The sequence below is a fragment of the Castor canadensis genome, chromosome 13 (genome assembly GCF_047511655.1).
Source record: "Castor canadensis chromosome 13, mCasCan1.hap1v2, whole genome shotgun sequence".
Lineage (NCBI taxonomy): Eukaryota > Metazoa > Chordata > Mammalia > Rodentia > Castoridae > Castor > Castor canadensis.
In genome coordinates this window covers 5,398,714-5,423,040 of record NC_133398.1, presented here as the reverse complement: position 1 = coordinate 5,423,040, position 24,327 = coordinate 5,398,714, and the positions used below count along the sequence as shown (strand labels likewise).

The following is a 24,327-nucleotide window of genomic DNA, read 5'->3' as shown; positions in this document are numbered from 1 at the left end:
ATATGGGGACTCCCAGTTTTTCACCTTGTCTGAGGGGAAGCAAGAAAAAGGATGGTCTGATTGAGCCTCGAACGCAAGACCCAAACCAGCTGCTAGGCAGCACCGTATAAACTTGCATCCCACAGATCCAATACAGCCCCCCTGGGTGCCCGCCAGTCTGTGTTTGCAGTAAGATTGTCCAAACATTTCCTGAAATGAGGGAAGCTGGCCAGTGGGTGGGGCTGGGGTTCTGTGTGGTTTGGAGCTCCCCACCATTGGGTCTCTTGGGCGGTGTCATTGCAAAACTTCTGTCCTAAATAAGTTAAAGCCCCCACCGAGGCGGAGAATTGGCCTTCTGGGTGGGAGATACAGTAAGTCCCGATGATGGACGTCTTTAGGAGCCAGACACCTTTCCTGTGTTTTGGGAAGGCAGTCTCATTAAAAGTCTCCTGGGGATGCAGCTCCCTTGCTTCCCAAGGCCAATGGTCTCCCATGTTGGTCCCCCCCAAACATAGCATGAAGTGGCATTCAGTGTCTGGGCTACAGACTCAGCCAGTGAGAGGAACAAGTTTTTGGCCTTGGCAGAGATGGGAAAGTCACTCCTCATCTCCTCATAAAAGGAGTGAAAAACTTGGTGTGAGGAACTCTCATGGGTAACGGTTACTAATTTGAGGTGCATCCGAGTCCCAGGGTCGAGGCTCTTTCCATCTGTCCTTATGCTAATTTTACGTCCCCGTGTCCAACCGGATGGCTGAAGTACAGTGAAGTTTACAGGGTTCCAGGTGCCAGGGGTGCAGTCAGGGGCAGCTGTCCCTTCGTGAAGGAGGGCTGCCCGCTCAGCCCTCTGCCATGTGGCCCAGGAGACACAACCCCAGTAAGGGCAATAATAAGAACCCACGTCATCACAGGGCCAGGAGTTGTCTCCCCGCACATACACTTACCATGTGACGTGCAGGCTCTTTCTCAAGTCACGCCTCCACGCCCACAGCCTGGACCTCCACCCCCACCGTGGTCTATGGCCGCACGTGCATCAAAGCGCTGCCGCTGCTTTCTCAGGGCTAAAAGCCTGGGTGCGGCTGACGAGGTCCCAGGGTTGCGGGTGCTCCTGGTCTCTAACCGTTGCTCCCGGGGGCGGTAAGCGGGGTTGAAGCAGATCTGCTGCTTACCATGGGTGCACACGAGATAGATGGTGTGGTTGCGAATGCACGACCCGATGACAGAGCCTGCACAGGAACAGTAAGTATGGAGAAGCACCGTCCCAGTGACAGCACTTCCTGCCTGAGTAGTGTGCATACACAGGGCCCAGGAGGAGGGCTCTGAGACCACGAAGGGAAACCACCTCAGTAACAATAAACGGTCATTATGCATCCTGCCCAAAAGAGGCAGAAGAGAGCTAATAAAAACCTTTCGCCGTGAGTCCAGTTGGCAGGTGTGGTTTCTGCCGAGCTTATGGCGAAGACTCGGGTAAGAACTACAGCAAGGGATACAGACACGGGGTGACAGTGCAGTACAGTGAAGTAACCGGTGTGGAAAACAGTCCGTTTGTGCCTTTGGAGAGTCGACTCCTCAAGCTTCTGCTGTGTGTAGGATGCTCAGCTTCCGCAGGTGACTAGAGCAGGGCTGTCATCTCGCGGTGTGTGGTCCCTGGTTGTTTCCTGGGAAGCGAGGGAGGGCACTCAGGTTTCAGAGGATGATCTACGTGGTGAAGCCGGATCAGGGATGCATTTCCACTTGAGAGAAGCTGGCTTGACCCGACTGTGATGGATCCAAGGAGCAATCTCTGCTACTTTAACTGTAGGAGGGATAGACAAGACAACAACAAAGGGCTCCTCTAATGGGGTTTTACTGGGTGGACATTTCACTTTATTCTTTTACCCAGACAATGTCTTTTTTTAAAATATATCATCAGCATATATGTCCAAGAAAACGTGTTGTTTAAAAAAAATTATAACCATCTTTAAACATCAAAGGACATATTTAGAGCAAGTAAAAATAGTCATTTTGTCTCTATTTAAATAGAAGACCCTGTCTAAAAAATGAGTGTGTCTGGAAGGGCTTTAATGCCAGATAGCCACACATGCATAAGAAGCATTTCCTCAGTCCTTTTGGCCTTGGTTATTTTTGAGAGGTCTGACACTAGTGACTGCATTGGAACTTAGATGGCATTCTGCCCTTTGTCTCCAAAGTACTTGTCTCTGACCAGTCTCCTCTGAAGATCTGTCTCCCATCCAAGTACTAACCTGGCCTGACCCTTTTTAGTTTCTGAGACCAGACGCTTGCCCTGCTTCCTAAACCTGAGAGACTTGTTTTCACCCCAGATAGGGTTACTGGGAGGGGGAGGGTGTCCCCTAGGTTTACTTGGGGGGGAGGGTGTCCCCTGGGAAGTGATCAGTCTCCCCTGCTGCCTTCTGAGGCAGAACCCTAGTTCTTCGGCAGTCCTCCCCTCCCCTCACTGGTTCCTGTGCCTCACTGGGTTCCATTGTGCATCCATTTGTCAGTGTTCACAAAGAGCCTGTAGGCATGTGGGTTAGCATAGTGTTGTGTTTGTACCTGGATAGATGAGGGATCCAGGGCCCTGGAGAGCCTCTGCTAGGCCTTTCACTTCTCTCAGCAATGTCTGTAGCCCTCAGTGGAGAGACCTGAATGTCCTCTGTTTAATTGCATTCATGAGTAAGGCGGGACCACCCCCCACCTCCCACTCTCCACCCTCCAAAAATGCCGGGAGTGGTGGTTTACACCTATATTCATTCCTACCTACCGAGCTAGGAGGAGGATGTTTCTGTGCTCAAGAGTTTGAGACCAGCCTGGTCAACAAAGCAAGACCCTGTCTCTTAAACAAAAAAATCCCCAGGTATTTTATGTTACAGATGCTAGTACAAATGGTATTGATTTAAAAAAATACTCATTTTTCAAGTGTTTGGTGTTTTTTTGTTTGTTTTACAAATATAGCTGAGTTTTGTGAATTGATCTTGTACTGGTCACTGCAGAACATACTCATTAGTTTCACTAGTTTTTGTAGACTTGGGATTTTCTGTGTAAAGACTCGTGTCACCTGTGACTAGGGAAAGTTTTGCTGCTTGAGTGTATGTCTTTTTTTTTCTTTTTCTTGTCCTCTTGCAATGTTGGGTTCAAGTCTTTTGCTTTTGGTGGAGTGTCACTGCTAAGACTGATGTTGGCTGTGGGTTTTTGTAGCCACTCTTTATGAGGTTGGGGAGGGTCCATCTAATTCTACTTTGCTGAGTGTTTTGGTTGTTTCTTAGATCATGAATGGCTTTTCCTGTGTGTATGAACATAGGATTTATTTTTTCATCCTGGTATTCCTGGAATAAATGCTACCATTTTTTTTTCCAATGAGATTTGCCGATATTTTAGTAAGATTCTTGGCCTCCATTTTTCATGAGGGTCTATAATTTTCTCTTCGTGTCTTTGTCGAGCTTTGGTAGTACTTTGTGCTGGGCTTATAAATGAGGTGGAAACTGTTTCTTCTTTTCTTTCTTAAAGAATTTTGATAACTATCATTGCTTTGTTAAAAATTTAATAAAATTCACCAGTAAAAGACAAACAGATTGTGACAGTTTTCCTGGTGGAAACTTTTTCAGTAATTCCATTTCTTTGATTAGTTATGGTGTTGCTCAGGTTTCCTGTGTCTTTCCTATCAGTTTTTCAAAAAGTTCTGTTTCTCAAGGAACTTGTTAATTTTTTTGGAGACAGGTTCTGCCCAGGCTGGCCTTGATCTCTATTCTCCTGTCATAGGTAGAATTACAGGCACACTCCACCACACATGGCTTGTTAATTTCCTTTGAGTTACTGAATTATCATGAAGCTGCTAATAATTTTCCTTTGTTTTGATGTCTGTAGTGTCTGTACTAACATCTGTTTGACGATTGGTGTCTTCTTTCTCTTACTCAGTTTTACCAAGGAATTGCTAGTATTACTAATCTTTAAAGAGAGCCAGCGTTTGGCTTTGTTTTTTCTTCCCCCACACGCCCCACCCCATGTTTGTTTTTTCTTGTGAGAAATGTGCTCACCCGTCCAAACTCAAAGAATGGACTCAGAGACATGATATAAAGTGCAGCAAAAGTGAGCCTTTAATGATGGTCTTGCAAGATTGGGTGTCTGGTGAGCCAGGCGCACCCAGAGGGATTATAGCAGGTATTTTTCCCTAGTGCAGGTCGCTCCCCCACCTCACTGGTTGAGTGCAGGGTGTAAATCTTCCCAGAAGTCACCTAAGTTGAGTTATTTTAAAATAGGCCTCTCGTAATTGGCCAGATTCTAGAAGTGGGTTTAAGTCTCCACCTCCCTTTGTTGCCTTGTGGCGGGAAGGCCTCCTGGATGCGTGCTTTCTGACTCACACACAGTTCTTACCATTTCCTCATTCTGCCGCAGCCCCTCCCCAGCACTTGGTTTGTAACTTTCCAGGCGCGTGCAAGCAAGTTAGCAGTAATTTTCCATTCAGGATAAATGCTTTGCCATGAAAATGGACCACCACCAACTTCATTTCTAATGCTCTTATCTTTTTCCTTTTTTCTTTTTTTTTTTTTTGGTGGTACTGGGGTTTGAACTCAGGGCCTTGTGCTTGCCAGGCAGGCACACTACTGTTTGAGCCATGCTGCATGTTCAGTGTTCTCAGATCTTTTTAACTCATTGAGACTTGTTTTACCATGTGGCTATGAGAATGCCACATGTGCCCTTGAAAAGAACGTCCCAGGTCTTGGAGAATGTCCCAAGTACTCTTGAAAAGAATGTGTCACGTTCTGTGAACAGTAGTCTAGTTGAGGTGGTGATGGCATCTTCCAGAGTCTCTGTGCTTACAGATAGTTTTGTCTGGTTCTGTCAATTACCAGATGCAAGGTGCTAAACTTCCACTCTGTGGATTTACGAATTTCTACTTTTATTTCTGTTGGCTTCTGTGTCACTGATTTTGAAACTTCTACAGCTTTCGCCACTTTGTGTTGTTTTCTTGTCTCTGTTTTTCTGGCACTATTTTTCTTCGTGCATCTCTTTTCCTGTGTTAACATTATTGCTCTGACTTAATGTTTGTTCTCCAGGCTGTCATTATCCTTTCTACCCACTATGTTTGTATTTGAAGTGATTTATCAGGGTCTGGCTGAGTGACTCAGCTATCAAGGCCTGCCTGGCAATACAGTTGATTCTCAGCAGATAGCATAGAGTTGTAGCTTGCTTTTCATTAGCTCTAACTCTGCCTTTCCTTAGATTGAGTTTTTGTTACTCTCTCTCACAGTAGGATTCACATAACAAATTTTCATGTAACAAAATTTTTCCCTTTAAAAGTCTGTAATTCAGTCGTTTTTACTGTATTCGTAAGTTGTGATGCTGGGCGCCTTTGGCTCATGCCTGTAATCCTAGCTACTCAGGAGATAGCGATCAGGAGGATCATGGTTTGAAGCCAGTTCAGGCAAATAGTTCTGTGAGATCCTGTTTCAATAAAACCCATCACCAAAAAGGGCTGGTGGAGTTGCTCGAGGTATAGGCTCTGGGTTCAAACCCCAGTACTCCAAAAAAGAAAAAAAAAAGTGGCAACCATTGGTACTATGCAATGCCACAACATTTCCATCACCCAAAAAAGAAACCCCCCTACCTCTTTGCAGGCATTGCCAACCCCTCTGCGCCCATTTCCCTGGCAGTGCCAAAGTCTCCTGTCTCTGGATTGGCGTAGTCAGGGTGTTTTATGCAAATGGAGTCATGCAGTCCGTTGTCTCGCACGTCTGGCTTCTTTAACTTGGCAGGAGGCAGTCAGGGTTAATGTGTGTCCACAGTCATTAGTTGTCATGGCCAGACATTCCATTGCATGGGCCCACCATTTGTCAGTTAATGGGCACTCTCAGCGCTTGAGTGCCCAGGTAGCACAGTGACTTTAGGAATTGCCCTTTCCCTGGTAAAGCTGCTTTGTTCCTAAGGTGGCCCCTGTCTGGTTTCTGCCTGTTTTGCTCAATCTCCTTTGCTCTGGATTACATGTTAAAAATAGTTGTTGAGATTTAAAACTTGTCTGTGGGAGGGTTAGTTTGGCCAAACTACATTGCTTTTACTAGAGTCCAGAACTGTCCTTCCTGTTACTTGCAGGCCTTGTGCCAGGAGTGGAAATGGGGTGGTTTAGCCCAGCCCTTTATTGGGGTGGCATAATGCTTTACTCTCTCCCAATACTATCATTCTCATTCTTCCTGGGCTCTCCTTGTTGTAGGCCTCCATGAAGAAGTGGACTATTCTGAGAAGCTTAAGTTCAGTGATGATGAAGAGGAGGAAGAAGTTGTGAAGGATGGCCGGCCAAAGTGGTAAGGTGCCCATGCTAGCTCCCAGCATGGATGCCATGTTACCTGCCCTCCGCCTCACGGAAATGTCTGTGCTTCTGAAGGCTGCTGTGTGCTGGTCACGGCCCCAGGTGTTTCCTGATTTCCATAGCAGCCTCTCTGGGACAGATAGGGTTTCTGTTGTGCACATACGGAGATGATGGCCATTGAGGACACTGTCAGGACTGCAGCCGGGCTTTGCATCCAGGCATGACTGTCTGAGTCCTGGCCTCTAAGTCTCTCACCTGTGTTTCCCCATGTGTTAGGCAGAACACTTCTCCAACCCCTTCTTTACAGGAGTGGTGTCTGGAGAGGCTTCTGTGGCGTAGTTGTTTGGGAGCCCACTCTAGGCTCAGTTTTGTTAATCCAAATCTTCTTGGAGGCTTGGATATACTGGAGCATGTTAGGGAGGCGGGAAAAGGCAGGAAGCAGGGTGGTGCCAGGTTTCCCACACTTACTTGACCACTTTCGTGTTTTCTTATTTTAGGGATCATTTTGGTTGGACTAGTTTTACTCGTGCCCTTTGGAAAATACTGCACTGCACTTTAATTCCTGTAGTTTTTACCTTAATATGAGAACTGTGGCTGCTGCTTTCTGGATAGGATTGTGGCTGTTGTGCTTAGGGTGTGCGTGCGTGCATTTTTGGGGTACTAGCAGTGTGATGGCTTCCCTGCGTCTCCTGGGAATTGCCTATTTCCTTTGCATATTCATAACTGTGCTGCCTTTTAAAATGCAACTACTGTAGAGATATTAATGTTTTGTTATATGGCAAATGTTTCTCTCCTTGTCTGTTTGCTTGTTGGTAATTGCATTTTTATGTAGTTGAGTCTGCAAGTCTTTTTCCTTGTTATTTCGTCTTTGCGTCAAAGCCCCTGAAGCAAGCCCCTCTTCTGGGGGGAGCCAAGAACCATATTCTGCCACCCTGTCTGATGAGACATAAAAATGAACTAGCTGAGGCTTCTGTAACTCATTTTCATGGAGTATGGTTTCACCTGAAGCTTTGGATGCCTTTGGGACAGATCTACAGGTCAGTTCTTGGAGCACTACGCTCAGAAGGAGATACGACCAAAAACTTAAAAGCAAAGACACAAAATCTTGCAGACTTAGGGGAGTAGCAGGATACTTTGTTCCTGTCTCTTTCAGTCATATGGATTGGATATTGGAATAACAGTGTCTGGCATGGGCTTCGTGCCCAGGTTTGCTACCAGCTATGACCAAGGACACCTCAGATTTTGGGTGTCCAAGCGACCTCCTCCCAAAACCTTTTCTCTTTTTCTTACTTTTTTTTTTTTTTTTTTTTGATGTGCCTGGAGCTGGGCGATGATCTCTGACTTCCAGAGCTACCCTTCCGGCTTTGAGTCCCCTTTAACGTTGTTCTCACTTCTGCATTTCTGCATTCACGATTGGCCCTTGTCTAACCATCAGAGATCAGCTCTGTGCCTCTTCTTCCTTCCGTCCTGTCTTCTCCTGCCCCCTCCTTCACTCTGCCCTAGTCATCTCTACATTCACAGGGTTTTTTTTCTGATGGCCAGAGACTTATAATGGTCTGCATTTCTTACAATCTCAAGTTAGAGGTCTTTCTGTCTTCTAATATACCTTCCCTACCTCCTCTTCCCTCTGCCCATCAGAAGGTGTTGGCATGCGCCAGCCTCCCCAGCCCACTCCTCTCTGATGCCTACTGCACTTATTGGTCATGTGTGTCTGGTCCCAGTGCTTTGCTCTACACAGTACACCCTCCTCCACATGGGGCCTTCACTGCAGCCCTGTGGACCCTGTCTCCTTTTCCACACTGTCCTTCAGTGGGCTGCCTTTGGTTCCTTTGAGGAGTGCTGGTTGCTCTGCACAGGCCTAAGAGGGAGCTCTAGTGCTCAGAGGCAGAGTCCTGGCTCAAACTTGTTGGCTCCTCCCTACAAGAACCACTCCCCTAACCTCTGAGACTCAGCTTCCAGTTCCTTGGCTGGGGGTGGGGGTTAGGGGGCCGGGGAAGGACCTATCTTTACAGTCAGTGATGTGACAAGCATTACACATCCTGCCTGGAGTCTTATGAATGATGGCAACTTGACAGATGCTGATGGTGAATGTTGGTGTTCTCACATAAAGGGAAGGATTGGGATCTATTCTGATGCAGTAGATGCTTCTGTGGACAGCTAACTTCAGAATTTCCAAGGGCCCCTAACGGGTGACATGAGACATGCTTGGACTGCCTGGGAAAACTTACTGTGAGTGCTGTTTGTCCTAGGAACAGCTGGGACCCGAGAAGGCAGCGGCAGCTGTCCATGAGCTCTGCAGACAGTGCTGATGCCAAGCGCACTCAGGAGGAAGGAAAGGACTGGGGTGAAGCAGTGGCCAATTCCCGGGTGGTGCGCAAGGGGCCAGAGCCTCAGCCACCATCCAGAAAGCTTCACAGCTGGACATCAGGCCCAGACTACCAGGTACCATGGGCTGGGGAGCGGGGGTGGGGGGGTTCTCTTCATCTTCCTCTCCTTTCCCTCTCTCTTCCCCTCCAAATCTACTTCTTCAGACAACAGCAGGGCCTGTCACCATGACCTTGTATGTTTTCACTGCACTGTGTTCACTGGCTAGGCTTTTGAAAAGTCCTGTGTAACGTTTCTTTATTAAAACCACCATGAAATTATAGAGAAGTTGGAGCTGTAAGACAAAGAGTATTTTTTTTCTGCTCCAAGTGAAGAGTAGGTTGCCAGCTTGGTCAGCCATCTCACTGCAGAAAACACTGGTGCCTATAACTACAGTCAGCCAGGATGCCAGCCTGGGCACAGCACTGCCAGCTAATCCTCAGACCCTGGTTGAAAGCCCTTTGAGGTCCTTTACACAAGAGTTTAGGCCTCAGGCCCTCCTGAATACTCACCATTTGGGTGCTTCAGAAGATGACAAGCCAGTGAACGTCCCTTACACTTGGCTGGTCTGATGCTTCCTCATGAGTAGGTCTAGGGTTCCACCCTTGTCAGGAATCTCAGATGTTTCACAGCTCCTCTTGTATAACACTGTGATGCTACTCTGTCCGACTCCAGTTACTTGCATTTTGATCTCCGGCTTAGTATGATGTTTGATAAGTTTCATATTGACGGTTTATAATTGATAAGAAGTCTGTGGGAGAAGTGTTGAGACTGGATATTCCATTGTCTGTCATGGTTTCAAATGTTTATTTCAGGCTTAGCTGTTATTCTCATTATCTGGCTTGAAGCCCAAGTTGTTTTTGATTTGCCTTTGGAAACCTCTTTGGCACGAGTAGTGGTAATAGGGTTTGAACTCAAGTCATTGTGCTTGCTAGGCAGGTACCCCAGCCTCTTTGACCACTTCCTTGTTTTCTGAAAAGTAACATATTCCAAACTCACCTTGCACTTGATCTTGCTTTGTCCTGGGTCAGCCCTTTCCTAAAGAAGTCCTTATTCCTTTGAGAAATGGATGATATTTAGAAGCTGATATCTCTGCCTCAGGAGTGCTCCTTGCTTTGGGATGGCACTGCTCACAGGCCTTCTTAGTGGACCGAGCAGGAGAATGAGTGTGTGTACATGTGCGCATGCACGCGCTCACACACGCATTCTCATCTGCGTTGTTTCTCTATTGTCTGTGTTGAGCACACTGAGTTCACGGGACACCTCCAGTTCCATGGAATGCAGTCCAGTCCTCTTTATGTATTTACATCTTTTTCCTCCAACAAGGAGAAGTCCTATTGTCTCCTTACATTGATACTTCCTTGGTTAGCCCCTGTAGATGCCACCCTCTTTCCTCTGCTCAAATGCCCTTCTCAACCCTTAAGACATCATTATCCCCACTCTACAGTGCACAGAATTTCCCTGCTGGGCTCTGACTCAAGTCCCCTCTCCACATGCACACCCTCTACTCTGCTGAGCTCTGGCCTCCCACACCTAGCCACCATGACTCCCTGGCACCTGACACCTGTCTTTCTTGGCCACACCTGATGACTTTGGGACTGAATTGTTCAGGAGGGGAAGGTCTAGGGAAAGGAAAAGAATCATTTTGAATACTTCTAGTAAACTTGCCATTTTCAACTAGAATTCCTATTTTACATCTGATGCAATGAAAATGTGTTTTCATGGTCTTAATGAGGACTTTGTGTGCCAGGCACTGTGCTGGGTGGGTGTAGGAGGGACGTAAAAGTGAAATAAAGTAGACAGTGCACCTCCTCTTTGAAATTACTGTGCAGTTGATCCTCATTTTCATTGACTTATTGACTGAGGTTGCTCAGTATTCAAGATGTTTTCCTAATCTACTCAGAGCAGGTTAACCGAAAAAGTACTCAATGATGAAATATATATAATACGCTCAGGCATCCAAGAGTATTCTGACCACATTTCTGAAGAGAGATTGTCTCAGTTCATGTGTTTTGCAGAACGCTTTCTGTAAGATCATAGCTCACCTTTGGGCATAGCAAAAGTCTTGACAATGGACATGGACCATTTGAGCCTACTATTTTATTTCTAGGAAATTACCGAGTTAAGGCTCCATCTTGTGTGTTGAATATCAGTGCATCAGGTAGTTGATAGTATAAACCATGAAATAATTAGTGCACAGGCATTGCATTCAGTTTGTGTTTGGTTGCAAAGTGAAAGAAAAGTATACACTTTGGTCCAAAGTATTTTGTGCAGAAAAGTACTCATGCTTCTAAGTTGGAAGTTATAATCTTTTGATTATGTTGATTATTTTTGAATTACAAGAAGTTTTTAGGAGGAAACTCCTTAACTACTGCAAAATGTGTTAAGTTTTCTTTTATGGAGATGTAATTAAACTAGAAGAAAAAGCAGAGCTCTTTGGTGGCCTTTGTCATGTTTTTGAACATTAGACGCCATTAGAATTGTAGCGGCTAGGGATTGGCTCCTTTCCCTGTGGTTTGTGCTGTTTTGTGCTTACAGCTTTCTTCCCTGCAGACCAATAAGACAGCTTCCTAGCATTCAGAGTTTTTCTTTGTATCTTTGGCACCCTGTTTATCCCGTACCTGGCAACCTGCAAGAAACTTGGGAAGGGATAAAAATAAAAATACCCAAGAAAGATGATTTTAAAGATGCTTTTATTTTCCATAAAGACCAATTTGAAGCTGTCTTTCTAACAATTTCATTTTCTCGTGGCTCTTCACTCTCAGGGATTTATGTGTTTTCATAGGGTGGGGAGAGTAGTTTTGTGGCTCAGGAGTGATGAGTGTTGGTTTTCCACTCCAGTGGAGACACCAGTCTCTGAGCCCACTGGTGGTGGTAAGAGCATTGTTACTTTTCACTGCACAGTCCCCAGGGCTCCCTTATTAGCCCATTTTACAAACGTGTAAAGCTCAGAAAGGTGGCAGGCACTTGCCCAAACTTCATCTCAAGTGCAGTAAAGGACAGAGAGGATTAAAACCCAGATGGCCAGGCCAGGCATGGTAGTTAGTGCATGCCTGTCATCACAGCTATGTGAAAACCATAAATAGGATCATGGTTCAGGTTGTCCAGGATGTGAGTGAGACCCTGTTCAAAAATAGCTAAAGCAAAAAGGGCTGGGGCATGGCTTGAGAGGTATAGCGCCTGCCTAGCAAGCACAAGGTCCAGACTCAAAACCCAGAATTGTCAAGAAAGTCAGACACCAGGTGTGGTAGTACACGCTTGTCATCCCAGAAGGCAGAGGTGGGAGAGTTGTGTGTTCCAGACCAGCCTGAGCTACATAGAGACCCTGTCTCAAAAAACAAAAACACCCATGTCTGCCCACCACGTCGTGGCGCTGCCTCCTGAAGACGTTCCAGGGTCTTGGGCAGGAGAGCTGATCCCAGAAGGGGAACAGCCTCTTGGTCATCCGCCATCACACTTCCTTTGTTCTCTTGGCAGAAGTCTGCAATTGGCAGCGTGTTCCGGCAGCAGCCTGTCGAGGACAAGGAGGACAAACCGCCCTCGCGGCAGAAGTTTATCCAGTCTGAGATGTCTGAGGCAGTGGAACGAGCCCGAAAGCGCCGGGAAGAGGAGGAGCGTCGAGCCCGGGAGGAGCGGTTGGCTGCCTGTGCTGCCAAGCTTAAACAGCTGGACCAGAAGTGCCGGCAGGTCCAGAAGGCAAATGGGGCTCAGAAGGCAAGTGGGGCCCAGAAGCTAGGAGACAAGGACGTCCCCCGATCTGCAGGCACCGAGAAGCCCTCCCCACAGGAGAACGGCCCTGCTGTCCGCAAAGGTAGGAGGCTGGCCCTCACCCCACCAACTGGGAACCTTGGTTGTATCTCCCTTGCTTCTTAGTTAGCAGAGCCTGTGGCTAAGGCTAGATTGTATCAGGACAAATGCAGGCCTGGGTCACATGCGTGGTCTGGTCCCATCAGCTGCTTAAGCTAGCTGGTGAAGCGCCTGATCTCAGCCACTCTAACCTGTTCCTTCATCTGTAAGCGTGGTGGATATGCAAACCTGCCAGTGTGCCAGGGGCCTTCGTGAGGTGGTGTAGCATGCAGAAAGCACGCGTGTGCTTACCGATGGTGTCACTCTTGTCATCATCACTCTTGCTGTTACTACACTGCCCAACCAAAGACACAGATGATGGAGGGTGTGAATCAGATTATAGGACCCTTTTGAAAAGCAGCCCGTCCACTTGTTGGAGTGCATGTTTCCTGGCAGGAATGGATCATGCGGCTGTGTGAGAGTGCTGAACAGAACTGTGTAAATAGCTTGTGATGAGGCCCCTCTCCAGGAATACGACTAACCGTGTTCTCTGATTCCCTTCGCTCAGCCCAAGTCAGCCCTTGCCAGTCGACACTGGGTTGTGCTAATGTCAGTTTCTATGGAGGCTTCTTGGTTGGGGGTCAGATTGGTGATCTGAAGCTGCCAGCAGTGCCTTTCTGGCCAGGGCAGTAAGAGAAATACGGTTTTCTTCTGATGGCATTCATTAAAGTTGAAAGACTGCTGGTCTCATGGTGGTGAAGAAACTGCCCCCAGCACGTGTGCAGAGTGTCTCCTTTAGTCCTCACAGCCTGTAGCTTCATTCATTCATTCTGTTCAGATGATCCATATGCTCTATTGTTGGTTTTCACATTCCAGCTCTGCCACTGGCTGTTCCATGTTTGGTTGCCCTGACCTTGTGTTCTTGGTGTCCTCATCTTTAAGCATGGGTGGGAGAAGCCTCCTCACAGTGTTTCTGGGGAGCCCACAGGCTGGTGGCAGGAACTAGTGCAGCCTTGAGCAGGCATTGACAGCAGAGGCACTATTGACCACTGTTAAGTTGGTTGAACACTTGTGAATGTGCTGTGACATTTCTCTGCTTGCGTGTTCTCCAGGCTCTCCAGAATTCCCTGCCCAGGAAGCCACCACCACCATCTCAGCAGAGGTGCCCACAGCTTCCCCAGCAATGGCTCAGAGCAGCAGCAGTGAGGAGGAGGCCAGGGAGGCCGGGTCCCCGGTACAGGAGTTTAATAAGTATCAGAAGTCCCTTCCTCCCCGGTTCCAGCGCCAGCAGCAGCAGCAGCAGCAGCAACAGGTAAGCAGGCAGGTGAGACATTTGAAGGTTACTATAAGCAGGCCTGGCCACTGAGCAGACACTTTCCCTCTCAAGACCCTCCAGTTTAGAAGAAACGGCAGCACCCTTCCTCTCTTAATACTCCTTGATGTCCCAGCCACCAGTAGTGCATGTATCACCTCAAGACTTGTGACTTTGGTCGGTCAACCACTGATTGTTATTTGTCCAGTGACAGAGGCCCCTATGAGTGGATCCAACCCTTGTGTAAGTTACTGGTCTTGTTTCCAACGCTGGCAATGGAGAGAGGCCTGTGTGCTGAACCCTGTTGGCTCACCTTCAGCTGTGTTCTTCATGTATAGCTGCACATCTCTGAACTCCTTAGACATGCAGGGTTTGCCTGGACCTCTGAGGCCTGAGCAGCCCTGGGCACTGTTGTTAGAGAGGAATTTGTCAGCTTTGGATTAAGGATATCAGTGATAGAATTGTCACACAAATGATACTTCCTAACTATGTGTGGCCATGGACAGTCGGCAGTGTTTGAGAACAAATGACTGCCTCAGTGTGGGAGAGAGCTCTGTGTGGTGACACCTGTGAATAGCTATCAGCACTGCATTGGCGCTCTGTAAGCTGTAGAAGGTCCTGTGCCTTTCCCCAAGGAGCTCATGTGAGTAGGATAACCCGTTCTCCTGGCCGGCAATCTTGTCAGCTGGAAGTGCACATTGGCTGCCATGCTTTTTAGAGCAATAATAAACAAGGCAGAGAGGTTGTTACTAGGAGTCAGGCATTTTGGTGGAAGCAGATGATGTGGAGACGTTACTTAATGTAGGCTCAGCAACTGGGTATGCAGTAAATTATTGTTAATGTTAACTGAAATATTTCGGAATTGTGTGTGCTCTGGTCTTACGCCTTTACCCAGTATCTCCTTTAATTTCTCATAAAAAGTCTGCCCCTGCTTCTCTGCTTTGGGTCCCAGGGAGCATTCCAGAGGTACCGTTAATTGTGCTTTTATAGGGCTGTCGCCTAGGCAGGCACTGCATGGTCACTGGGCTTGCAGTGGGATTAGTGATGGGGAATCTCGGAGTTACTGGTGCTGCAGTGGCAGTCGCTCATGGCAGCTCTTCGTGGGGTGGGGAAACAGTGGTGGGCCAGTTCTTCCTCAAGAATCGGAGGCTGTGTGAAAGCAACAGGCCCGCCTGGGAGTGCAGGCTTCCTAGGGGTCTGGGTTCTAGGCAAGAGGAGCCCTGTGGTCTGGCACAGTAACCAGACTCTCCACTGCTGTGTTCTCTTTACCAAGTGCTCCTTGAGGTACTGCGAGTTCCAGCAGAGCCACCCATGGATCTCAGCCCAGGATGAGCCTCAGGCTGCTGGCTGGTTGGGAGGTCTTTGTGGAGTGGAAGGGCATGTGCTGCAGGCTTCTTTAGGTGGCCCTTGGAGGCTGATCCGGCATGTGGGTCTTGCTGGGTTGCTGATTCAGAGCTCACACAAGACAGCAGCACCAGAGGCTCCTGCTGGGTTGGAGTGGGGGTCTTGATGCTGAATAGCCACTGATGGTTGTGTCGTTGTGTAGCAGGTGTTCAGTGTGTGGAGGGTACCACGGTGAAGCAGACACACACAACCTCCTGCGGGGCAATTAGGAAGACCGGCAGCAATACCTTTTAAGCTACTGTGCACATTGTAGGCGAGAAGTAACCCGCGTTCCATGAGAAGAGAGAACGGAGGCTTGGTCTTGTTCAGGGGCGAGGGGCTGTGACTGCCTTCCCAGAGGGAGTATGCTTAAGTTAGAAACCCAGGTTTAGGGGTGAAGAGAAGGAACATTCTAGACAGGAAACCCAGCATGTCACGTGCCTGGCCCAGGCCACTACACTAGAGCAGAGTGAGGTGCGGTCATTGAGTTGAAGCCAGAGAAGCAACTAGGCCAGATCCCTCCTTCAGGATCTTGTAGGTCCCTGGAGCTTTGTAGGATTTGTTAAGTGGTGTACAGGGGAGGACCCTGAAGGCTCTTTAAAAGTGTGGTGCTCACAACTGGGTATGTAGTATGTGGAAAAGATGACAAGGAGAGGGAACAGTGACTGTCTTCTGATGGTGGCAGTTGATAAGGAGAGAAGTGGCCAGCATCTCTAGGGCTTCCTAGGAGGCATGCTGGTTGGTTGGTCAGTTCCAGGACAGCATTTGATCCAGATGGAAGCCAAGTTTGTCTGGGACAGCACGGATACGTGTAGGCCTCTGTGTGACAAAGGCGTGACTATCCATCCAGCTGTAACACACTTGGGGTCTCCTTGGAATAGCTGCCCACCCCTCTATATTGAGTCGCGGGGTTTTCTGTGACACCTGCTAAAGAGCTGGGGAGCATGAGTGCAGGCATCCCTCCCCCCATTACCTAACCAGTTCCTCTTCCTCCCTGCCAGGAGCAGTTGTATAAGATGCAGCACTGGCAGCCTGTGTACCCTCCGCCTTCCCACCCGCAGCGTACCTTTTACCCACACCATCCCCAGATGCTGGGCTTCGATCCCCGCTGGATGATGATGCCTTCCTACGTGGACCCACGCCTCACGCCCACTCGGACCCCTGTGGACTTCTATCCCTCAGCCCTCCATCCTTCAGGTGAGCACCGGGGACCGCATTAGTGTGCTGACAAAGGGACCTACCTCAAGAGTTCGACCTACTTGTCCAGGCACTGAGAGCTCATGCCTGTAGTCCTAGCTACTTTGAGGAAAGAGGACTACGTTCCAAGTCAGCCTGGGCAAAAGTTCAGGAGACCCCATCTCAGCCAATAACTGGTGTAATGGTACGTTGAGTCATTTCAGCTTCTGTGAGATTATAAAATGGGAGGATTGGGGTCCAGGTTGGCCTGGGGAAAAAGCAAGATCCTATCTCCTCAAACAACCAGTACAAAAAGGGCTGGGGGTGTGGCTAAAGTAGCAGAGCTCCTGCCTCGAGAGTGTGGTGCCTTGAGTTCAAATGCCAGTGTTGCCAGAAAAAGTTGTTGGGAAGTCACGAGGTTATGCATTGTCAGTATTTGAGTTAATAAGTCTCTGCTCTGTCATTTTGTCCCTCTTTCCATTTCTTTTCTCTTGCCCCATTAGTCTTCATAAGGTTTATCTAATGCCTTTTTCAGAATCAGATTTTGGGTTTCTTGATTCCTTTGTGCCACAGGGTTTTATTTAATTTTTGCATTTCTTCCCTGCTTTCCTTTGAAGTTACTCTGTTCTTTTTCTCGCCAATAGTGTTTGTTGCCCATGAGTTCTGATGTTTGAAAGGATTCTTTTGGTGCTGATTTCCAGCGTATCTTCATGGTGGTAGATAGCATGGTCTATATAACACAAACTGGGGGCAGCAAACTTGCCAGCAGTGTCAGCTAGTCAATATTGCAGGCTTTGATCAGCCACTCAGTTTTGCTGTTGTATGTTGAATGCACATAGTTGTTTTCCATTAAAGCTTTATTTGTATGAACAGGCTTAATTTTGCTCAAGGGCTGACCAAGTTCTGATCTAGATTGGTTGACATTTGTTGAGATTTTCTTTCTTTCTTTCCTTCCATCCCTCCCTCCAAATCAGTAATAACCTGTTGGATGTAGTCCATTAACTTGAGCTTGCCAATTGTGTGTACAGATATCTGCATCATTACCTTTTTTTTTTAAATTTCCTTGATCAGTTACTGAATATGTAACAAACCCTCACTGTGAGAAGTAATAGATCCCATCCTGTAGTGTGAATAAGGCCCTGGGTTCAATCACACTACCAAACCAACAACAAAAACAATTCCTGTATGATTGTGGATTTGTCGGGTCTTCTTTTTAAGTCATCAGTTTTTGCTTCACGTATCTAAGGGCACACAGGAGAGGCGTTACCACACCTCATTCCTTATGTCAGTTTGTAGTGCCTTCTTCTCACGGATCAGATTGTGCTCTGTGCAACAGTGTGACAAGCATTCCAGTTTTGCTTAGTACTTATTTGACCTCTTGTTCCAGCCTTTTACTGTCACTTCTGAGTCCTGGTTTTCAGGGTATGTGTTTGCAGGTTTTACCCACTCTGAAAACTTATGGCTTTTAATTGCCAATGTTGTTTCCTTTATATTTATTGGAGTTATTGTATTTGTAATTTCCAACTATCCCATTTTGCATTGTTTGCATCCCTCTTTCCCATCTTTTTGTTTTTTGAGATAGAGTCTCACTCTATAGCCCAGGCTGGCCTGGAACTCAGGATCCTCCTCCCTCTGCCTCACAAATTTGAGATTACAGGCTTGTGCCACTGTGCCTAGCTGATTTTCCTAATCTTCATTGTTTTCTTCTGTATCCTGTTTCTATTCTCTCTTCATCTATATCTATATTTGTGTGTAACATACTTTGATGCTCCTCATATATTCAGATTGGTGACATGGAAATATGCACCCTTGATTTACCTAGAGGCCCATCAGTGTCTTTACCTGTCATCTGAACTCTTGACGGCCTCCTCTTTTAGCCTTGTGGGTTCTTGTTTTCATGCACACTCACCATGTCGGCAGTCCTTGCCCCTGTTGTTCTACTCTTCTGTGCCGGTTGAGATTTGCTTGGAGGTTTCATGATTTCTTCATTGCTGTGTGTTTCTTCAGTGCTGTGAAGGTGGTGTGCATTTTCTTCTGGCTCCTGTTGCTGATTCTTTGGGGTACTCTGCTCTGTTTTCTCCCTGACTGTGTTTCTGATCTTCCCTGTTTTTTTGTCTTCGGTGTACTGTAGTTCTATGTACGCATTGTGTTTGTTTGTTTATTTTGTGGGTTATGGAGGTTTGAAGTCAGAGCCTTGTGCTTTCTAAATAAGCACTCTATCACCTGAGTAGCTGGGGTTACAAGCAAATCTTTCTGTATTTTATTCTTGTTGCACTTGAATGTAAGGATGCATTTCTTTTACCACTTCTGGAAAATTCTAATAGTCACTTCAGATTGTTGATGTTCTTAGCCAATTATTTGTTCTTATTCCAGTTGTTAGTCCTTCCTCATTCTTTTATCATTTCTTTCTAGGACTTGTACCTTGCCATTCTGTCTTTCAAGTGCCTTAAAATGAAGAGGGCAGGGGGTGTAGCTCAGTGACTGAGCCTTGCTGAGCATTGGAGAAGCCCTGAGTTTGATCCAAGCAGGGGGATGGGGACCTGGACTGGGTCAGGATGGGGAGGGATATGAGAGAGCGATTCCCAGGAAGTTGACTGTTTCCCAGCTCTGTTTTCACTAGAGGTGTGGCTCAAGTGGTCTACCCTGCCCTGCAAGCACAAAGCCCTGAGTTCAAACTCCAGTACTTCTAAAATAAATAAATAAATGAATAAATAAATAAGTAATCCTAGCTTGGTTCTCTCCACCTGTGTCTAATCTGCTTTTTCACTATGCAGTGAGATATTTTCAGTGAATTTATTTTCTTTCTTTTCTTTACTTTTGATGGCATTGGAGTTTGAACTCAGGGCGTCATGCTTGCTAGCCACTCTGTCAGCCCTTTTCTTAAGTTTTTAATTCCTTATCATGCTTTAATTTTTTGCAAAGGGGAGGCAGTACTTGAATTTTGGTCTTTGTGCTTGATAAGCAGATACTCTACCACTTGAGCCACACCCCCAGTCTCCTTTTAATCATTTTAAGCATAATTTCAGTATTTGATATATTGCCCTGTTACCTCAAGTTCTTGGGAGGGTTCTAATCCAGGGCCTTGCTTTGAGCTCCAGTGGAGTACTTTCCTATGTGTTCAGGTAATTTTGGATTGTGAGCTTAGTTTTAGGACCAAGTGTGGATTGGGTTAAGGGTATATCCCTCCAGAGTGGATCTATGTGTTCTTGTTCTACCCTACAGCTGCCTTTCATATTAATTTGGGAAGTTTCTGGACAATTCGAGGATGTAGAAATTTGACCCGTCCTCCCAGTCTCCCTGTGAAGCAGGTGTACAGTATTGAGTTCCTCATTCTGGTGGTTCCATTGGCCTTGGTTATTCCCTATACTAACAAGCAGGAGCTCGCCAGTGTGCCTTTGGAGGGACTTTGTTTGAATACCGTCTCCATTGCACAGAAAGACCTCATCTCTGGTCCTGAGAGGATGTTGTCATTCAGGCCTCCAGGTTTCCAGGGCACCTCCTTGGGGCCTTGGTAGTGACCTTATCTCTTGGGGGTATTCCATTTTCTTGTAAACACAGTTTTGCAAGCCAAATGTGTGGTACATTGTGTCCAGCATTTATGTGGCAGGAGGGCCCTATGCCTCATGGCAAATGCTTAATGAATGAGGCAGAGTTTCAGGTTTCCAGAGAGAATGCCAGTCAGACTATCAGTGTGCTTGAGGTCTGTGTTGCCAGCATCAGACATAGCACCTGCAGCCAAAGGGAAGCTGCCCAAGCTGGCCTTCATTCCAGTTCCATCAACCCGCTTAAAAGATGGACACCAGTAGCTCACATCTGTAATCCTAGCTGCTTGGAAGACTGATCGGGAGGAAAGAGTTTCAAGGCCAGTCTGCACAAGTAGTTTGTCAGATACCTATCTCCAAAATAACCAGAGCAAAATGGACTGGAGGTGTGGCTCAAGTGGTAGTGCCTGCTTTGTAATCAGGAAGCCCCGAGTTCAAAGCCCAGTCCCACCAAAATAGATTGAATGAATGCTGGGCAACACAAATGTGCACTTGCAGCTTTGTGAAGAGAGTGTTTGAAGAGTCAGAACTGCTTTTCCCCATAGACGTAGGCCCAGGCAGACCTTTAACATCCTTGGCACCAGCCCAGCTGCCATGTGTGACAGGGTGGATAGGGGCTGAGTTAGGGGTGTGATTTCACCAGGACGCTGATGAAATCAGAGTGTAGGACATCTAGTCTACACTGATCAGTTAACAGTGTACTGCTGTTCTTTGGCTGCCATGTTCTCCCTCCTCCACATCTGAAATTTTCCCATATAAATTGTGGAGTACTTGATGTCCATCTTAGGGTGGAGTCAGAAGGAAGTCAAGCCAATTCCATAAAGATTCTAAGCCCAATACTAACTCGCCATTCCGTGGGCGCTTCTAGGGTTTGGCTGATGTCCCTGCATCTGAGCCATGCAGCATTTAGCACCTCTGTGGCACAGATGTTCTCCTTCTTTTCCACCAGCCCCTCTAGTTTGAAATCTCTTTCCAGTTGCCTTGAGCACAGGTCAGGTGTGCCTGCATGCCTGCCAGGCCCTTTGCTCAGAACACAGGGAGAATCCCAATGCGTAAGGGGTAGTCTGTACTTTAAGCCTGTGGTTGACCCTGAGGCTGTAGCAGGGCTTTCTGAGTGAGTGACATGGATCCTTGCCTTCTTCAGGGCTGATGAAGCCTATGATGCCCCAAGACTCCCTCAGTGGAACTGGCTGCCGCTCTGATGACCAAAATTGTGTGCCCCCACTCCAAGAAAGAAAAGTGTCCGCCATCGATCCAGCCCCTGTCTGGAGCCCAGAGGGCTACATGGCACTGCAGAACAAGGGCTACTCCTCACTTCCCCACCCGAAGTCGACCGACACTTTGGCTATGGACATGCATGTCAGGTGAGATGGCAGTTGGTCCTACTGGGCTGTAGCTGAAGGAAGCGTCTCCAGGCCCAGTGGGAGACCCTGGGAAGTGGCTCCTACTGTCTTAGGAAACACTGCCAGGGAGGTGGGAAGGAGTGTGAGGAGGTGTGCTTGGATGTTTGGTGTGAGCAGCTCTTTCTAATGTCTGGGCCAGAGTCCCAGGAGGAGCTCCCAGGATCGCCGAACCTTGGGAATGGGGCAAAGAGTGGTTGAGAGTGGGGTCCTGGGCCTTCTCTTGTGCGAGTAAACGGAGCTGCCCTGACACCCCTGGCCCCAACTCTACGGACTCCCAGGCTCCAGCTTGTTCATTGCTCCAGGGGATCACCAGCTCCTCTCTGCCTCCAGGGGGCGCACTGAGCCCCGGCAGCCACTGTCTTCTCTGCGCTCACGGACTCCAGGGGCCACTGAGCAACATGTTTGCTTACGCTTTCCTTTCCTTTTCTTTTTTTTTTTAAACATTTTTTTCTTTTTAAAACTAAGCTCTGTGTTCAGCATGGAAACCAGGAACCAAGCTCCAATCACATTGACTGATTTTTCTGGTTCCTTTTCAGGAATGAAAGCTCTTACTCTGCCTCCCCCGGAAGGTCAGGGGGCGTAAGTGCCCAGCGCGATCTCTTTGAGGAGAGAGGGGAGGAGTACTTGAGTGCTTTTGACAAGAAGGCCCAAGCAGACTTTGACAGCTGTATCTCTTCTCAAAGAATAGGCCAGGAGCTTTTGTTTTCACCCCAAGAAAATGTTCAGGAAGCAAGTGCTCCTGGGGGTCACACCCCAAATCTCGTGTGTCCCCCATTGGAGCCTGACTTTGTCCCAGCCGAGAAAAAGCCAGAGTATAGCAGTTGGGACATTGGCCACCAGCCAAAGGCCACTGACACAGCCAAGAGTGTTGACCAGGAGGTGCCCCGGGAGGAGCCACCTTTTCATGTCTCTTGGGAGAAGGAAGAGACCCCTGATAAACAGCTAAGGCCAGAGCCTGAGTGGACACCCGAGCCCCGGAACTCCAGTAGCCAGCACCAGGAGCAGCCCAGCAGGACCCGGAGGTCAGGACCCATCAAGAAACCCGTCCTCAAAGCCCTCAAGGTGGAAGAGAAAGAGAAAGAGCTAGAGAAGGTGAAGCAAGGGCTTGGGGAGGAGAGCACAGGGTTGGCCATGGAGAAGGAGCTGGTACTCAAGGCTGAAGAGGGTGAGGATGAAGAGAACGACCCCGCCTTGGCCAACGCCTCCCCCTCCACTTTGGAGGACAAGGCCTGTACCAGCCCCGGGTTTGGCCATGAGAACACCAAGTATGATGAGGGTGAGAAGCCTGATAAGGCTTGGGAGACCAGGCCCTCACGAGAGTCCAGCGACACTCCCCCAACAAAGAGAAACAACTGGATCTTTATTGATGAGGAACAGGCCTTTGGGGGCAGAGGGCAGTCCCGCAGTCGGGGCCGGGGTTTCCGAGAGTTCACTTTTCGAGGTCGGCCCGCTGGTGGAAACGGGAGCAGCGTGTGCGGTGGGGGGGTCCTCGGGGCACGTGGTGTCTACAGCAGCAGCCCACGGAGTGGCCGGGGCCGGGGCCTGCGGGAGTTCCCTCAGCCGGAAGACTGCCCCAGAGCCAAGCCCCGAAGGAGAATTGCCAGCGAGACCCACAGCGAGGGCTCGGAGTACGAAGAGCTTCCCAAGCGGCGTCGGCAAAGAGGCTTGGAGAATGGAAATGAAGGTTCGCTCCTGGAGAGGGAGGAGAGTGCCCTGAAGAAGGACTCGTGGCGCTCCAACAAGATGTACTCTGAGGACCAGAACAGCCTGGACACCAAGAGCCGAGGCCCGCGAGCTTTTGGGAGAGCACTCCCGCCCCGGCTGAGCAACTGTGGGCATGGCCGCCGAACTTTCATCTCCAGAGAGTCACCTCACTGGCAGGGCAGAAGTCCAGGGAGTTCCTGGCAGGAGTACGGTGCCTCTGACACATGTGGGGCCCGGCGGGCCACAGACAGAGACTACATCCCAGACTCCTACCGACACTCTGACTCGTTTGCCAGCAGGGCCTTTGAGGACAGCCGTTTGGAGGACAAGAGGTCTTTCTTCCAAGATGACCACGTGGCAGATTCTGAAAACGCAGAAAACCGGCCCTTCAGGAGGAGACGACCCCCTCGCCAAGACAAGCCCCCTCGCTTCCGGCGCCTCCGACAAGAGCGGGAATCCTTGGGCCTGTGGGGACCCGAGGAGGAACCCCACCTGCTGGCTGGTCAGTGGCCAGGCAGGTCCAAACTCTGTCCAGGGGACAAAGGTGGCCCTGGGAGTCGCAGGTCCCCTGAGCTCTCCTACCAGAACTCCTCTGATCATGCCAACGAAGAGTGGGAAACGGCCTCTGAGAGCAGCGACTTCAGTGAGCGCCGGGAGCGTCGAGAAGGCCATGTGGGCGAGCATGACTTGCAGGGGGATGCTGGCCTGCCTGGGACCAGCTTGGGTGAGAAGAAGGAGTTGGCCAAGAGGAGCTTCTCCAGCCAGAGGCCCCTGGTTGACAGACAGAGCCGCAAGCTGGAGCCGGGAGGGTTTGGGGAGAAGCCTGTTAGGCCAGGTGGTGGTGAGACTTCCCCCCGTTATGAGAACCAGCAGAGTGGGACGCCTTTGAAAGCCAAAAGGTAACGCAAGAGCACCATCCCAGGTCCCTTGTTGTCGTCCTGTTTGCAGCAGCACTGAGTCCATGCATGCACGCCCCGTCAGACCAGTTGCCCTGGCTCTTGTGTGTGAGCGTCTCCATCACTTGCTCCTGCATTGCTTGTCTGCTTCTTTCATGGTGTGTTGTTGTTGTGGCTTGACAAACTAAACGTAAAGTGTCCCTATCCCCTTCTCTCAGTGGCCTTCCTGTGGCTGCAGTCCTAGCCCCTGTCCCAGTGGTTCAGCCTCTGAATGTGTTCTTGGAGCCCTCCATTGGGGGCTTTGCCTCTGTGTGGCACCTGGAAAACATTGGCTGCTCCACCTGATTCCTATGCTCAGGCTGGGCATCATTGGCTGCCTGGCTGTGCTGAGGTGGCTCTTCCCTGAGTTGTTCTGCTCCTGTACTGCCGCCTGGGCATGACCAGAGCCATGAGGAACAGAGGGTGCTGGCCACAAGCATTTCTTCTC

General features: G+C 48.6%; 1 protein-coding gene across 16 annotated transcripts in view; it reads left to right on the top strand.

The window, feature by feature from the left end:
* Nucleotides 1-24,327, top strand: part of Prrc2b (proline rich coiled-coil 2B) — an 84,318-nt gene that overhangs the window by 39,543 nt on the left and 20,448 nt on the right. For 14 of the 16 annotated variants that reach the window (XM_074052968.1, XM_020172165.2, XM_020172157.2 and 11 more), the window contains 7 exons: nucleotides 6,179-6,269; nucleotides 8,524-8,716; nucleotides 12,116-12,449; nucleotides 13,537-13,736; nucleotides 16,121-16,316; nucleotides 20,982-21,201; nucleotides 21,777-23,843. In XM_074052968.1, coding sequence (XP_073909069.1) covers nucleotides 6,179-6,269; nucleotides 8,524-8,716; nucleotides 12,116-12,449; nucleotides 13,537-13,736; nucleotides 16,121-16,316; nucleotides 20,982-21,201; nucleotides 21,777-23,843 — 3,301 coding nt within the window. The remainder of the gene's footprint in view (nucleotides 1-6,178; nucleotides 6,270-8,523; nucleotides 8,717-12,115; nucleotides 12,450-13,536; nucleotides 13,737-16,120; nucleotides 16,317-20,981; nucleotides 21,202-21,776; nucleotides 23,844-24,327) is intronic. The other 2 variants (XM_020172164.2, XM_020172171.2) reach the window with 2 other exon arrangements.